The 14,867-nt window shown below is 41.1% G+C and overlaps 1 protein-coding gene across 2 annotated transcripts in view; it reads left to right on the plus strand.

Moving 5' to 3' along the window:
- tex14 (testis expressed 14, intercellular bridge forming factor) overlaps positions 1–14,092 on the plus strand; it is a 99,559-nt gene extending 85,467 nt beyond the window's left edge. For both annotated transcript variants that reach the window (XM_062958939.1, XM_062958938.1), the window contains 4 exons: positions 3,906–3,993; positions 5,654–5,774; positions 8,950–9,045; positions 13,961–14,092. In XM_062958939.1, the coding sequence (XP_062815009.1) occupies positions 3,906–3,993; positions 5,654–5,774; positions 8,950–9,045; positions 13,961–14,066 (411 nt within the window). In that variant the 3' untranslated portion in view covers positions 14,067–14,092. The remainder of the gene's footprint in view (positions 1–3,905; positions 3,994–5,653; positions 5,775–8,949; positions 9,046–13,960) is intronic.
- The last annotated feature ends 775 nt before the right edge of the window (positions 14,093–14,867 follow it).

The following is a 14,867-nucleotide window of genomic DNA, read 5'->3' on the forward strand; positions in this document are numbered from 1 at the left end:
GAAGTCGCACCTTTGCGTGCTCATTTTCCAGTACTTTTGCAGGTTTGTGATCCCACCAGTTCTTTGCTGCTGGAAGGTGGTACTTGAGGCATAAGTTCCGATGAATCATTTGGGCCACATAGTTGTGCCTCTGTTTGTAGTCTGTCTGTGCAATTTTCTTACAGCAGCTGAGGATATGATCCATGGTTTCATCAGCTTCCTTGTACAGTCTGCATTTTATCAGCTGATTTTTTATCAGCTGATCTTCCCTCGGGGAGAAGGGCGGGGTAGAAATATCAGAAATAAATAAATAAATAAATTCTTGATCTTGGCCTTAATTGCATTTGTTCTGATGGCTTGCTCCTGGGCTGCAAGGATCAGGCCTTCTGTCTCATTCTTCAGTGTCCCATTCATGAGCCATAGCCAGATCTTCTCCTTGTCAGCTTTTCCTTCAATTTTCTCAAGGAATTATTTTTATTATTATTTCATGTCAGGAGCGACTTGAGAAACCGCAAGTAACTTCTAGAGAGAGAGAATTGGCCATCTGCAAAGACGTTGCCCAGGGGACGCCCAGATATTTTGATTTTTTTTACCATCCTTGTGTTTTTTGATGTTTTTACCTTCCTTCAATTTTGTCAAGGAACTTTCCATGCAGTGTTTTGTTGTGCCAGCTGTCAGCTCTAGTTTGTAGTGCGGTTTTCTTGTACTGATTTTTTGTCTGCTGTACTTTGAGGAGTTTCTGATTTTTGACTTCAATGAAAGCAGGTTCTTCACTTTGCTTTACATAATATACATAATAATAATATACATGTTATTATTATTATTATTATTATTATTATTATTATTATTATTTATCTAAAATCCCCAGTAGTGGCCCAGTTTCAGGGACTTTTACCCCCTTCTAGAAGTGGCCTTGTACTGGTCCTGAGGCCACTGGGCAGATGCCCAAATCTGCCTTTGAACGCCCCTTAGCCCTCTGGCCTTCCATGATCAGGGAGCATCCTTGGCTTGGCAGGGCAAGGATGGCGAGAAAGCCAGCACAACAACAAGCAGGTTTAATTTGCTCATTTTGTAAGCAGCAGTCAGCTGGAGGCAACATTATCAATTTTCCGTGGTGTCAGACAAACCTCGCTCTGTTTGCTTGCTCCATTTCCAAGGCAACCTTGATCTTCCTCCTGTCGCTGTCGCTCTTCCTCGGCGCTATCTCTCCTGCCATTCAAGAGAATTCTAAGGAGGCATCGCTGCCTTTGTCCCTCTGCTGTTGCCATTCATTGGCAGGGCGGCTGCTTCCAGCCGGAATTAGAGGTCCTTGAGCCAGAGGTCAGGGCTCCATCGTCTTCCTTGGATTGTCAAGGCAGGTGCTCAGTGCTCATTGCACTCATTAGCAGACACACATTTATCTCCAGTCCAAGGGGTGAGGCTGTAAAACAGGAAGGATCAATTATTGAAGGAAGTCGTCTCTTACTTGGCTTGCCTTTTCTCCTCCGCAAGCTTGGAGGGGCAGCCAGCCCTTCACATTGACAGGGTTAACTTTTGTGGAGTTGATTCATATGGTATCTCTAGGTATCTTTAGGTCTTCTCTGTTGGATTATGGTTGTATGTGTATGAAATGTGAATCAAGTGTTTCTGCTGTTAGGCAAGAGTGTGTGTTTCAGTAATGCAACAGCAGGCTAGTTTTGACTGACAGCCTCATATGACCTATCAGGCATGATTTCTGGCCTTTGGAAGGCGGAACTTCCTTCAGACTGAGGAATGTGCTTTCTTATCTCCGAGTGTGTTGAGCTGTGCTTGCCGAAGCGAGAGGCATAAGAGAATGCCAGCCCACAGTGATGGCTTTTGCTGTGCTTTGTAAATATGTATTATAGATATTGAAATAAATGTTTGGACTTCAGACTACTGATGTGTTTGAGTCTGACAGTGAACAGAGGAATTAATGTGGCAGACGATTGCAACCAATTCATCTGGGTGCTTGAGCAGATGATTGATGGAGTTTGAATAAACCCACACAGCACGCACCCTGATGCCCCACGCCGACATTCTCGTGTGACTCTATGGGCAGCTTTTGAAGCTCCTCTGGTGTCTTCATCAGGCAAAGATGTGAAAAGTCACACAGGAGAACAAAAGTGATAATGTTTAAGCCTCACAATTCCTTTAATGATTCAGTGGAAGAACATATTTGTCTACGGCAAACTCTGTGTCCTCTTTATAAACTTTTAACAATCTTTTAAAAATGCAAAGTGGTGCGGCCTTGCCTTTTCTCCTCTCTCAACTCTGCACCAATTGGCATACCTCACAACCTCTGAGGATGCCTGCCATAGATGTGGGTGAAACGTCAGGAGAGAATACTTCTGAAACATGGCCGTACAGCGCGGAAAACACACAGCAACCTAGTGATTCCGGCCATGAAAGCCTTCAACAACACATTACACATAAATATAAACCCCACTTGCCTAGTTTCCAATATACCTCACAACCTCTGAGGATGCCTGCCATAGATGTGGGTGAAACGTCAGGAGAGAATGCTTCACACAACAACCCGGAAAACACACAACAACCTGGCCTTAAAGGCTTTCTGCAAGAAGGCTGTAGAGTGCAGCAAGACATTGCCCCGTTCCCGGAGGATTTGGTTCAGAGCTGGAGCCTGTGCTTTGAATGCAGATGGTTCCTGGCATTTCCAGGAAGGGCAGGGAGAGGTGGCATCCTGCCCGGAAACCTGAAGAGTTGCAACTAGTCAGGATGGATCCCTGATCTCTCTGATTCTATATACCAGTGGTTCCCAAACTTATTTGGCCTGCTGCCCCCTTTCCAGAAAAAATATGACTCAGCACCTCCTGGAAAGGGGGGCGTGGCTTAGAGGGGTGGGCGTGGCTCCTGCTCAAGAGGGCAGGGCTGAGCCTCTCCCCTAGTCCAAGATTCAGGGCTGCAAGGGGAGGTGGGCGGGTCCACAAATGGGCAGCCAGGACTGGGATGGGTGGAGTTACGAGCTCTGAGATAGGGCTGAGCTTCTATCCCTGTCCTGCGGCGCCTGCCAGGACACAGGAGGCGGGGCTAAAGGAGGGGCGGGGCGTCTTCCCAAGTGCCTGACAGGGCTCGTGTTCTACCAAGCACCTCAGGGGAGGTATACAGAGGCTCAGCCCTGTCTCACGCTCTTGGGAAGAGGCCACGCCCCCACCCCTAGCCCTGCCCTTTAGTCCTACAAGGCCTCTCAGGAGAAATATAGAGGCTCAGCCCTGTCTCGGGCTCTTGGAAGGAGGCCCCGCCCCCTTCCCTAGCTCAGCCCTCTGTGTCCCAACAATCGCCTCAGCATAGGTACGGTAATAGATGCTCATTTTTTTGTTCAACAATAAATGTGAATTCTTCAAGGAAAAATAAGACATCCCCTGAAAATAAGACCTAGCGCATCTTCGGGAGCAAAAATTAATATAAGACACTGTCTTATTTTCGGGGAAACAGGGTAATAGATGCTCAGCCCTGTCTTGGGCTCTTGGGAAGAAGCCACGCCCACTCCTCTAGCTCCGCCCCCTGTGTATCCTAACAGGCAGCTCAGGTGCTCAGCCCTGTCTCCGGCACTTGGGAAGAGGCCCCGCCCCTCCTTTGGCCCCGCCCCCGTGTCCTAATAGGGGCCATCACCGCCCCCCCTGGATTGCTCCAGTGCCCACTTTGGGAATCACTGCTATAAGCTAGTTTCTTAAATTCCTAACCAAGAGCAGAGGGATGGGTAATGATTCCAGTGCCCTGATCCACTCATCTCCGAGCTCAAAACAAGCTCAATGTTCCTTCAAAATGAAATAGAGTCAGAGTTCATGGTGACGGGAATTTCCAAGATCTGTAGAACCCAAATTATAGTACTCAAGGCAGCAACATGCCAATGCACTACTATTCAGTTCCATTCTGTCTGTTTAATTCTGAGCATTTCTCTTTTGCAGGATGACTCCTTGGTAGCCGACATTCAGTCACTAGTTTGTAGGGGTCAGAAAAAAACAGAGAATAAGCTTCCTTCCATTCCACAGAGAGGTATCGATAAGTCTTGTACACTTTGAATGTGTTTCCTTGTGTTATGGTTGTGGTAGAATTATCTACCCTTTCCCTGTCCAAAATGGAACTGTGGCTCCCATCATTCTCAATCATTGGCCAACAGATTAAAAATAATACAGTAGAGTCTCACTAATCCAAGCTAAACGGTCCGGCAGAATCTTGGATAAGCGAATATCTTGGATAATAAGGCGGGATTAAGGAAAAGCCTATTAAACATCAAATTAGGTTATGATTTTACAAATTAAGCACCAAAACATCATGTTAAGACAACAAATTTGACAGAAAAAGTAGTTCAATATGCAGTAATGTTATGTTGTAATTACTGTATTTACGAATTTAGGACCAAAATATCACAATACAGTAGAGTCTCATCCAACATAAACGGGCCGGCAGAATGTTGGATAAGCGAATATGTTGGATAATAAGGAGAGATTAAGGAAAAGCCTATTAAACATCAAATTAGGTTATGATTTTACAAATTAAGCACCAAAACATCATGTTAAGACAACAAATTTGACAGAAAAAGTAGTTCAATATGCAGTAATGTTATGTTGTAATTACTGTATTTACGAATTTAGGACCAAAATATCACAATACAGTAGAGTCTCATCCAACATAAACGGGCCGGCAGAATGTTGGATAAGCGAATATGTTGGATAATAAGGAGAGATTAAGGAAAAGCCTATTAAACATCAAATTAGGTTATGATTTTACAAATTAAGCACCAAAACATCATGTTAAGACAACAAATTTGACAGAAAAAGTAGTTCAATATGCAGTAATGTTATGTTGTAATTACTGTATTTACGAATTTAGGACCAAAATATCACGATGTATTGAAAACATTGACTGCAAAAATGGCTTGGATAATCCAGAACCTTGGATAAGCGAGGCTTGGATAAGTGAGACTGTACTGTATTACATTTATTATTTTTCTCTATTATTGTTGCTGCTATTACATTTATTTTACTCTTATTTTTATTATTAATAATACATTTATTATTTCACTCTGATCTTATGATTATTATTATATTTATTATTTTACTCTATTTATTATTACATGTATTCTTTTCCTGTATTTATTATTATTATTACATGTATTATTTTACTCTATTATTATTTAAAAAATACATAAGCACATTTACATTGAAGAAAATGAGAATAATGATTTAATCAGAGTTGGACAATCTTATCTTAAATTTGAGCTTTTTGAACCTTGGATAAGCGAGTCTTAGATAAGTGAGGCTCTACTGTAGTTTTATGTATTCTAAATTCAGAAGCAGTTGGCATTCACTGCGAACAAAAAGGAAACATTTCTAAATCCAACCAATACATGAACTTGTGTTGTCCTACAATGGCGAGATGTGTTGTTGTAGCCAGGCATTTCAGAATCCATTTGGCTGGTTTCTTTGCATCTTGGATAATTCTCAGAAGTCGGACCTGATTGTTTTCCTTTTTGCTTCTGAGTCCATTCCAGCAAACAATATGTACGCATGTATGTGTGTCGGATACTATTAAAGGAAAGGGGGAAGGGAAGATTATTGGGTTGAAATTGCCGAAAATCTGCAACCGGTTTGATGAATATCCATAGCTGCTTCCATTCCCTCCTTGACATTTCCATTTGCTCTGTTTATGCCAGGAGTTCCTGAGCAAGGCGATTCAAAAGAGCAAGAGCCAGAAGAAATAACCCTGAACAAATGCAAAGCTGATTGCAGCCTCTGCATCGACGAGACTTCATGCCTCGAAGAAGAGACGGAAAGGTACAAAACAAGGTGCAGAAATGGAGGAGGAAGAGGAGACTGCAATTGAGCTAGACAGACCTTCCCTTGGCCTCCAATCCCACATTCGCTTGATTGTTTTCAGATCTGAAATACTTGGGTTTTTACTAAACAGTAGTACAGTAGAGTCTCACTTATTTATTTATTATTTATTTATTTACAGTATTTATATTCCGCCCTTCTCACCCCGAAGGGGACTCAGGGCGGATCACATTACACATATAGGCAAACATTTAACGCCTTTTAACATAGAACAAAGACAAGACAAACATAGCTCCGAGCGGGCCTCGAACTCATGACCTCCTGGTCAGAGGGATTCATTGCAGTGATTCATTGCAGCTGCTCTCCAGCCTGCGCTACAGCCCGAGCCAAGCCTCGCTTATCCAAGGTTCTGGATTATCCAAGCCATTTTTGTAGTCAATGTTTTCAATATATCATGATATTTTGATTCTAAATTCATAAATACATTAATTACAACATAACATTAATGCGTATTGAACTACTTTTTTTGTCTAATTTGTTGTTTAACATGATGTTTTGGCGCTTAATTTGTAAAATCATAACCTAATTTGATGTTTAATAGGCTTTTCCTTAATCCCTCCTTTTATTGTTGTTTTATTGTTGTTTTTATTGTTGTTTTTATTGTTTTTATTGTTATTTTAAAGCTAATTGTATTGTTTTAATCTATTTCTGTAAACCGCTCCGAGCCAAACTGGGAGTAGCGGTATACAAGTCTAATAAATAAATTAAATTAAATTAAATTATCCAAGATATACGCTTATCCAAGCTTCTGCCAGCCCGTTTAGCTTGGATAAGTGAGACTCTACTGGTATTAAGTAAAACTTGGGGGACCAAATTCATGTTTGGATTCCTAAATGCAGATTTCAGAGCTTCAACTGAACTGAGAAGTGTGGAAAGAATTTGTTTACATTCTGTGTAGACAGAAAAAGACAAGGCGCAACCTGGGAAACATCAAGGCACATTGGCCACTTTCATTTACTCAGAGTAGAAGCTCAGAAAAGCAGGACACTTACTGTATATACTCGAGTATAAGCCTAGTTTTTTAGCCCTTTTTTTAAGACTGAAAAAGGCCCCCTCGGCTTATACTCAGGTGAGAGTCCTGGTTGGCTTATATTTGGGTCAGCTTATACTTGAGAATATATGGTATATTTATTATTTTTCTCTATTATTATTGGTATTATTACATTATTATTTTTCTCTATTATTATTGGTATTATTACATTTATTATTTTTCTCTATTATTGCTACTACTGTACAAATAAAATTACATTAATCGAGGCATCAGTTATATTCAAGAATGTATGGTACATGTATAGTGAGCCCCAGTGGCAAAGTGCGTTAAAGCACTGAGCTGGAGACCGAAAGGTCCCAGGTTCAAACCCCGGGAGCGGCGTGAGCGCCCGCTGTTAGCTCCAGCTCCTGCCAACCTAGCAGTTCGAAAACATGCAAATGTGAGTAGATCAATAGGTACCGCTCTGGCGGGAAGGTAATGGCGCTCCATGCAGTCATGCCGGCGACATGACCTTGGAGGTGTCTATGGACAACGCTGGCTCTTCAGCTTAGAAATGGAGATGAGCACCAACCCCCAGAGTCAGACATGACTGGACTTAACGTCAGGGGAAAACCTTTACTATCTATGGTTCATTTATTATTTTTCTCTATTACTATTGTTATTATTACATTTATTATTTTTATCTATTACTGTAGCTACTATTACATTTATTTTACTCTATTTTTATTATTATTGATACATTTATTATTTCACTCTGATCTTATTATTATTATATTTATTATTTTACTCTATTTATTACTGCATGTATTATTTTCCTGTATTATTATTACTATTATTATTACATATATTATTTTACTCTATTATTATTAAAAGGATACTTAAGCACATTTACATTGAAGAAGATGAGAATAATGATTTGATCAGAGTTGGACAGTCTTATCTTAAATTTGAGCTTTATGTAAATATTCAAAAACATTGAACCTACTGATGCCTCAATTAATGTAATATTATTGGTATCTACTGTATATACTTGAGTATAAGCCTAGTTTTTCAGCCCTTTTTTAAAGACTGAAAAAGTCCCCCTTGGCTTATACTCAGGTGAGGGTCTTGGTTGGCTTATATTTGGGTCAGCTTATACTCGAGAATATATGGTACATTTATTATTTTTCTCTATTATTGTTGCTACTATTATATTTATTTCACTCTGATATTATTATTATTATTATTATTATTATTATTATTACATTTATTATTTCACTCTGATCTTATTGTTATAATAATTATTATTGCATTTATTATTTTACTCTATTTATTATTACATGTATTATTTTCCTGTATTTATTACTATTACTCTTTTGTTATTAAAAGGATACATAAGCACATTTACACTGAAGAAGATGAGAATAATGATTTGATCAGAGTTGGACAGTCTTATCTTAAATTAGAGCTTGATGTAAATATTCAAAAACATTTAATCTACTGATGCCTCAATTAATGTTATTTTTTTGGTATCTGTTTTTATTTCTGAAATTTACCACCCTTGGCTTATACCGGAGTCAATGTCTTCCCAGTTTTTTTTGTGGTAAAATTAGGTGCCTCGGGTTATATTTGGGTTGGCTTATGCTCGAGTATATACGGTATTCTGACAGCAGTATTTTGGTTTAATTCGTGAACACTGTGTTTTCTAAACCTGTTGCATTTATGTTTTGGGTGCATCCTTCAAACAGACAGGGAGGGGGAGTCCGAAGCCTTTCTGCAGAGTCATTTGGTTACATAAGGCCCATTTTTGCTGCTTCGTTTGGGACATAGGGCAGAAGGTGCACATATTGCACTAAAGCACAACATTGCAATTGCGACAATCAGGAATTCAATAAGCCACACAATGTACTAACCCAGAAGCAAGGAAGCAGAACGAAGGACATCAGTAAACTCATTGTTAGATTCTGGAGGAAGCCAGGGAAAATGGGAGTGAAAAAAATATTGTCTTTCGTGCTTTCAAAACTCCAAACTCTTTCAGGTCTAATAACCTTGAGTGGCTTTTTGAAAGACAATGGTAGAGAAAAGAGTGCTTTCTCCTTCCCATCTTGCTTGTCAGTGTCCTGTCTAATAATCTCTTCTTTGCAGGGCTCATTCAAGCCTAGACAACATTTTGGAGTTAGTCCTCGGGCCGACTGCCGACAGCCGCAGCTCTCGCGAAAAGCCTCCGGACCCTGTCAAGAGGTTAGTGAGGTGGCTGACATCCTGTTTATAACACCAGAAATGTTTTGTGTGTGTGAATAAATGCATTTTATGATAGGCTAGCTTGGGTATTTGAAAAGGGCCTTGTTTGTTTTTGGATGTTAGGTCATATCCGTTTGGTCCTATGTTACGCTATGTCTTAGGGAAAAAAGCTCAGCCTTTCCTGTTGTTTCTCACCCAGAAGGGGACTCAGGGCAGATCACATTGTACACATATAAGACAAACATTCAATGCCATATAACATAGAACAGAGACAGAGACAGACGCAGAGGCAATTTATTTATTATTATTTATTTACAGTATTTATATTCCGCCCTTCTTTCTCACCCCGAAGGGGACTCAGGGCGGATCACATTGTACACATATAAGACAAACATTCAATGCCATATAACATAGAACAGAGACAGACACAGAAGCAATTTATTTATTATTATTTATTTACAGTATTTATATTCCGCCCTTCTTTCTCACCCCGAAGGGGACTCAGGGCGGATCACATTGTACACATATAAGACAAACATTCAATGCCATATAACATAGAACAGAGACAGACGCAGAGGCAATTTATTTATTATTATTTATTTGCAGTATTTATATTCTGCCCTTCTCACCTCGAAGGGGACTCAGGGCGGATCACATTGTTCTCATATAAGACAAACATTCAATGCCATAGAACAGAGACAGAGACAGACGCAGAGGCAATTTATTTATTATTATTATTATTTATTTACAGTATTTATATTCCGCCCTTCTCACCCCAAAGGGGACTCAGGGCGGATCACATTGTACACATATAAGACAAACATTCAATGCCATATAACATAGAACAGAGACAGAGACAGACGCAGAGGCAATTTATTTATTATTATTATTTATTTACAGTATTTATATTCCGCCCTTCTCACCCCAAAGGGGACTCAGGGCGGATCACATTGTACACATATAAGACAAACATTCAATGCCATATACACATAGAACAGAGACAGAGACAGACGCAGAGGCAATTTATTTTTTATTATTTATTTACAGTATTTATATTCCGCCCTTCTCACCCCGAAGGGGACTCAGGGTGGATCACATCACACATACAAGGCAAACATTCAGTGCCTCAACATAGAACAAAGACAGAGATAAACGCAGCTCTGAGCCGGCCTCGAACTCATGACCTCCCGGTCAGAGTGATCTGTTGCAGCTGACTGCTTTATCAGCCTGCGCCACAGGCTGATAAAGCAGTTTAAACCTTCTCCAGCTTCCAGCTTCCTGAGGGTATGCTTGATTCTGGCCACAGGGGGAGCAGCTGCTTCATCATCCACTGCAACAGCAACTTCCTCATTCCAAGGGCAGCTGGATGATTTTTATGGTGTCGTAAATTAGCCTTCCCACATATAGGTAAGGTAAAGGTTTCCCCTGATGTTAAGTCCAGTTGTGACCAACTCTGGGAGTTGGTGCTCATCTCCATTTCTAAGCTGAAGAGCCGGCGTTGTCCGTAGACTCCTCCAAGGTCATGTGGCCGGCAGTAGTATTACTAATAATATTACCATATAATGATATAGGTAAAGGTAAAGGTTTTCCCCTGACGTTAAGTCCAGTTGTGACCGACTCTGGGGGTTGGTGCTCATCTCCATTTCTAAGCCAAAGAGCTGGCGTTGTCCATAGACACCTCCAAGGTCTTGTGGTTGGCATGACTGCACGGAGCGGTACCTATTGATCTACTCACATTTGCATGTTTCTGAACTGCTAGGTTGACAGGAGCTGGGGCTAACAGTGGGCACTCATTCCGCTCCCGGGATTTGAACCTGGGACCTTTCGGTCTGCAAGTTCAGCAGTTCAGCGCTTTAACACACTGCGCCGCCACCAGTGGTACAGTAGAGTCTCACTTATCCAAGCCTCGCTTATCCAAGTTTCTGGATTATCCAAGCCATTTTAGTAGTCGATTTTTTCAATATATCGTGATATTTTGGTGCTAAATTCGTAAATACAGTAATTACAACATAACATTACTGCGTATTGAACTACTTTTTCTGTCAAATTTGTTGTATAACATGATGTTTTGGTGCTTAATTTGTAAAATCATATCCTAATTTGATGTTTAATAGGCTTTTCCTTAATCCCTCCTTATTATCCAAAATATTCGCTTATCCAAGCTTCTGCCGGCCCGTTTAGCTTGGATAAGTGAGACTCTACTGTACCTAAATTTCCTACTTGATTGATGCAACTATCTTTCAGGTTGCTTAGGTCAACAACGAGCAGGGGCTATTTTTTATTTTAATTGTTGACCTCTTGGTCAGGGTGATTTATTGCAGCTGGCTGCTAACCAGCCTGCGCCACTGTTCGACAGTGGAATGCGCTGTGTCAAAAAGTGGTGGAGATTTTTAAGCAAATGGCCATCTGCTGGGAGTGCTTTGATTGTGCATTTGTGCATGTCAGAATGGAAGGCTGTCTTCCAAATCTGTGATTCTATGTCACAATGGCATTGTCCCCTGGAAAAAGATCACAAGTCTGGCCCACTCCCAAGCTTTGAGTGTCACTGTCCATTGAGCCCCTCCAGTCTTTCATAGGAAGATCTAGTACAAAATCCCCGGGAGCTTAGTCACAGCAGACGTGGGCCTGGCAGCTCAGACTCACACATTCCCAGGGACACGTTGTCTAAGGTCAGTGGACTCCTGGAGAGATAAAACACAGCATTACATTGCCTAGAGCTCCAAACAATTTGACTGGCGCTTCACTTAAGAGCTCCTATTAATCTGACAACAACAGGTCCTAATCATGGTGGTTGAATTCCTACAGGAATATGTGTACCTAGGAGCTGTTTTTCCCTGTTGACGTTGTGCTTCCGTCCTTTTTATAACTGTAATGAAGTTGATTGATTGTTGTCCATGGAAAGGAAACATCCGGAAGTAAAGAAGTGGCAGCTGGCCTATTCTTTAGGTGTCCGGTTTTGTTTTCTTGTCAATATTGCCACCTCCTCTTGCTGTCTATTGTTTCCGCAAGTTCTTGGAGCTGTGAATCATGCATATTGTCTATATCAGGGCTCCTCAAACTTTTTAAGCAGAGGGCCGATTCAGACTGTTGGGCCAGACTAGGATGAAATAGTCCAAAATTAGGATTGTTGTTGTTGTGAGCCTTCAAGTCATTTCAGACTTAGGTCAACCCTAAGTCTAAAGTTTAGGACAGAGGCCAGGTCAATGGTTTTGGAAGGCCTTAGTTTGGGGACCCCTGATCTAGACGACCCCATAAGACCATACAAGATTAAGTTGGCACCCTCTCTACCGTCCTTTAAGAAACAACTCAAAACGTGGATGTTTAGGTCGGCCTTTGGATGACCAGCCTCATTATAATTCTAGCCTGAATTTTACTAGGTCCCTCTTATCTGGGTATTTTAATCTAATGATTCTATTTTATATTGCTGCTACAGTCCCCCCCACCTATGATGTTGACTGAACTGTATTGGTGGTTGTTTGATACTATTTTGTCTTATTATCTTATTGTGTTTTAACCTGTGCATTTTGTGCGAATAAATTTGTGTTGTTACTTTTGTAACATTGTGAGCCACCCCAAGTTCCCGTGGGAAGATGGTGGCAGGGTATAAATAAAGTTTTATTATTGTTATTATTATTATTATTAAGCAAAGAGACCTCCAGATGGTCTCATAAGACCATAGATAAGGAAAGGGGCCCCCAAAGGCCATCTAGACAATCTCATAGGACCATAGGTAAGGAAGGTGACCTCCAAAAGCCATCTAGATGTTCTCATAAGACCATAGGTAAGGAAAGGGCCCCCCAAAGGCCATCTAGACAATCTCATAGGACCATAGGTAAGGAAAGTGACCTCCAAAAGCCATCTAGAAGGTCTCATAAGGCCATCAGAAAACCATAGATAAGGAAAGTGACCTCCAAAAGCCATCTAGATGGTTTCATAAGACCATAGGTAAGGAAAGGGACCCTCAAAGGCCATCCAGAATGTCTCATAGGATCATAGGTAAGGAAAGTGACCTCCAAAGACCATCTAGATGGTCTCATAAGACCATAGGTAAGGAAAGGGACCCTCAAAGGTCATCTAGACAGTCTCATAGAACCATAGGTAAGGAAAGTGACCTCCAAAAGCCACCTAAATGGTCTCATAAGGTTGTAGCTAAGCAAAGAGACCTTCAAAGACCTTTTAGATGATCTCATAAGACCATAGCTAAGCAAAGAGATTTTCAAAGACCTTCTAGACGATCTCATAAGACCATAGCTAAGCAAAGAGACTGTCAAAGACCTTCTAGACGATCTCATAAGACCATAGGTAAGCGAAGAGACGTCCAAAGACCAGGTAGACTTAGGTCCACCCTAAGTCTAAGGTATAGGACAGGGCCAGGTCAATGCCCATGGCGGGATGCATCTGGCCCCAAAGACCATCTAGATGGTTTCATAAGACCATATATAAGGAAAGGGGCCCCCAAAGGCCATCTAGACAGTCTCATAGGACCATGGGTAAGGAAAGTGACCTCCAAAAGCCATCTAGGTGTTCTCATAAGGACATCAGAAGACCACAGATAAGGAAAGGGACCCTCAAAGACCATCTAGATGGTTTCATAAGACCATAGGTAAGGAAAGTGACCTCCAAAAGCCATCTAGATGGTCTCAAAAGGCTGTAGCTAAGCAAAGAGAACGTCAAAGACCTTCTAGATGATCTCATAAGACCATAGGTAAGCAAAAAGACCTGAGAGTGAACATTGAGAGCAACCAATGATGCCCCCTTTTTCATACGGAAAGGAGGCTTGTTGGCAGCCTTATGGTTTAATAGACAGTGTCCACTACAATCCTTTTTTTTTTCGTGAAAAAGGGTCTCAAAGGTCTGTCTTTATTTGCGACTTCTAAAAGCTGCATTTGACCCAGACCTCTCTCTGTCCTTGAAGGAGGCCAAGCCACACAGACCTCAGAAATATCGAGATGAAGGGAGGCGTGGAAGATAGCTTCAGTGAATCTGAGGGTTCCACCGAGAATGCCGAAGGTGTTTCTTGAGCAATAAAAAGACATCCTGAACCGTGCTTATTAGTTAAGTGTTGTATGTTTCTCAGCTTGAAAATATAATGTATTTTACATTCACTAAACATTGGCTGGGCAAGCCGATATTTCTGCCACACTCCAGTTTGCATCAGTGTTTTTGGCATGTGTTAGACCGGGATGTTTTCTGACATGTGTTAGGCTGGGATCCAAAGAACTACGTGAATAGCTCCGTGTTCTCAAGTACCATTTCTGAAAAACAGCAGCCCTTTCCACTGAGAAACATTGCAAATGTGTTTTTGAAAGGAAGACGTCTTCCTATCCAATATACTAAGAGATATGTCTAACGGTTCTGTAAACTTACGGTTTCTCAAAGGTTTAAGAAACAATGAAAACCATTCTGATCCATGGTACGAATTGTGCAAAAGAGAAACATTTCCCTGGTTCTCTTTATTTACAGTTTTAATTTTCTTCTATGTGTTGTCGAAGGCTTTCATGGCCGGGATCACAGGGTTGTTGTGTGTTTTCCGGGCTGTATGGCCATGTTCCAGAAGTATTCTCTCCTGATGTTTCATATACCTCACAACCTCTGAGGATGCCTGCCATAGATGTGGGTGAAACGTCAGGAGAGAATGCTTCTGGAACATCCAGAAAACACACAACAACCCTTTTCTTCTATGTGTTTGCAGCAGGGCTCTTATTTTCCAGTTGCACTTAAAGAAAAGCTGCTCTTGGTCCTCACAGTATGAGGAGCCTGGGATGTTTGTGTACATATATTGTTGTAAAAGTTATGTTACATTTAAAAGATTCTCCCCAAAA

The sequence above is a fragment of the Anolis carolinensis genome, unplaced genomic scaffold, assembly GCF_035594765.1.
Source record: "Anolis carolinensis isolate JA03-04 unplaced genomic scaffold, rAnoCar3.1.pri scaffold_7, whole genome shotgun sequence".
In the NCBI taxonomy this organism is placed as follows: Eukaryota; Metazoa; Chordata; class Lepidosauria; order Squamata; family Dactyloidae; genus Anolis; species Anolis carolinensis.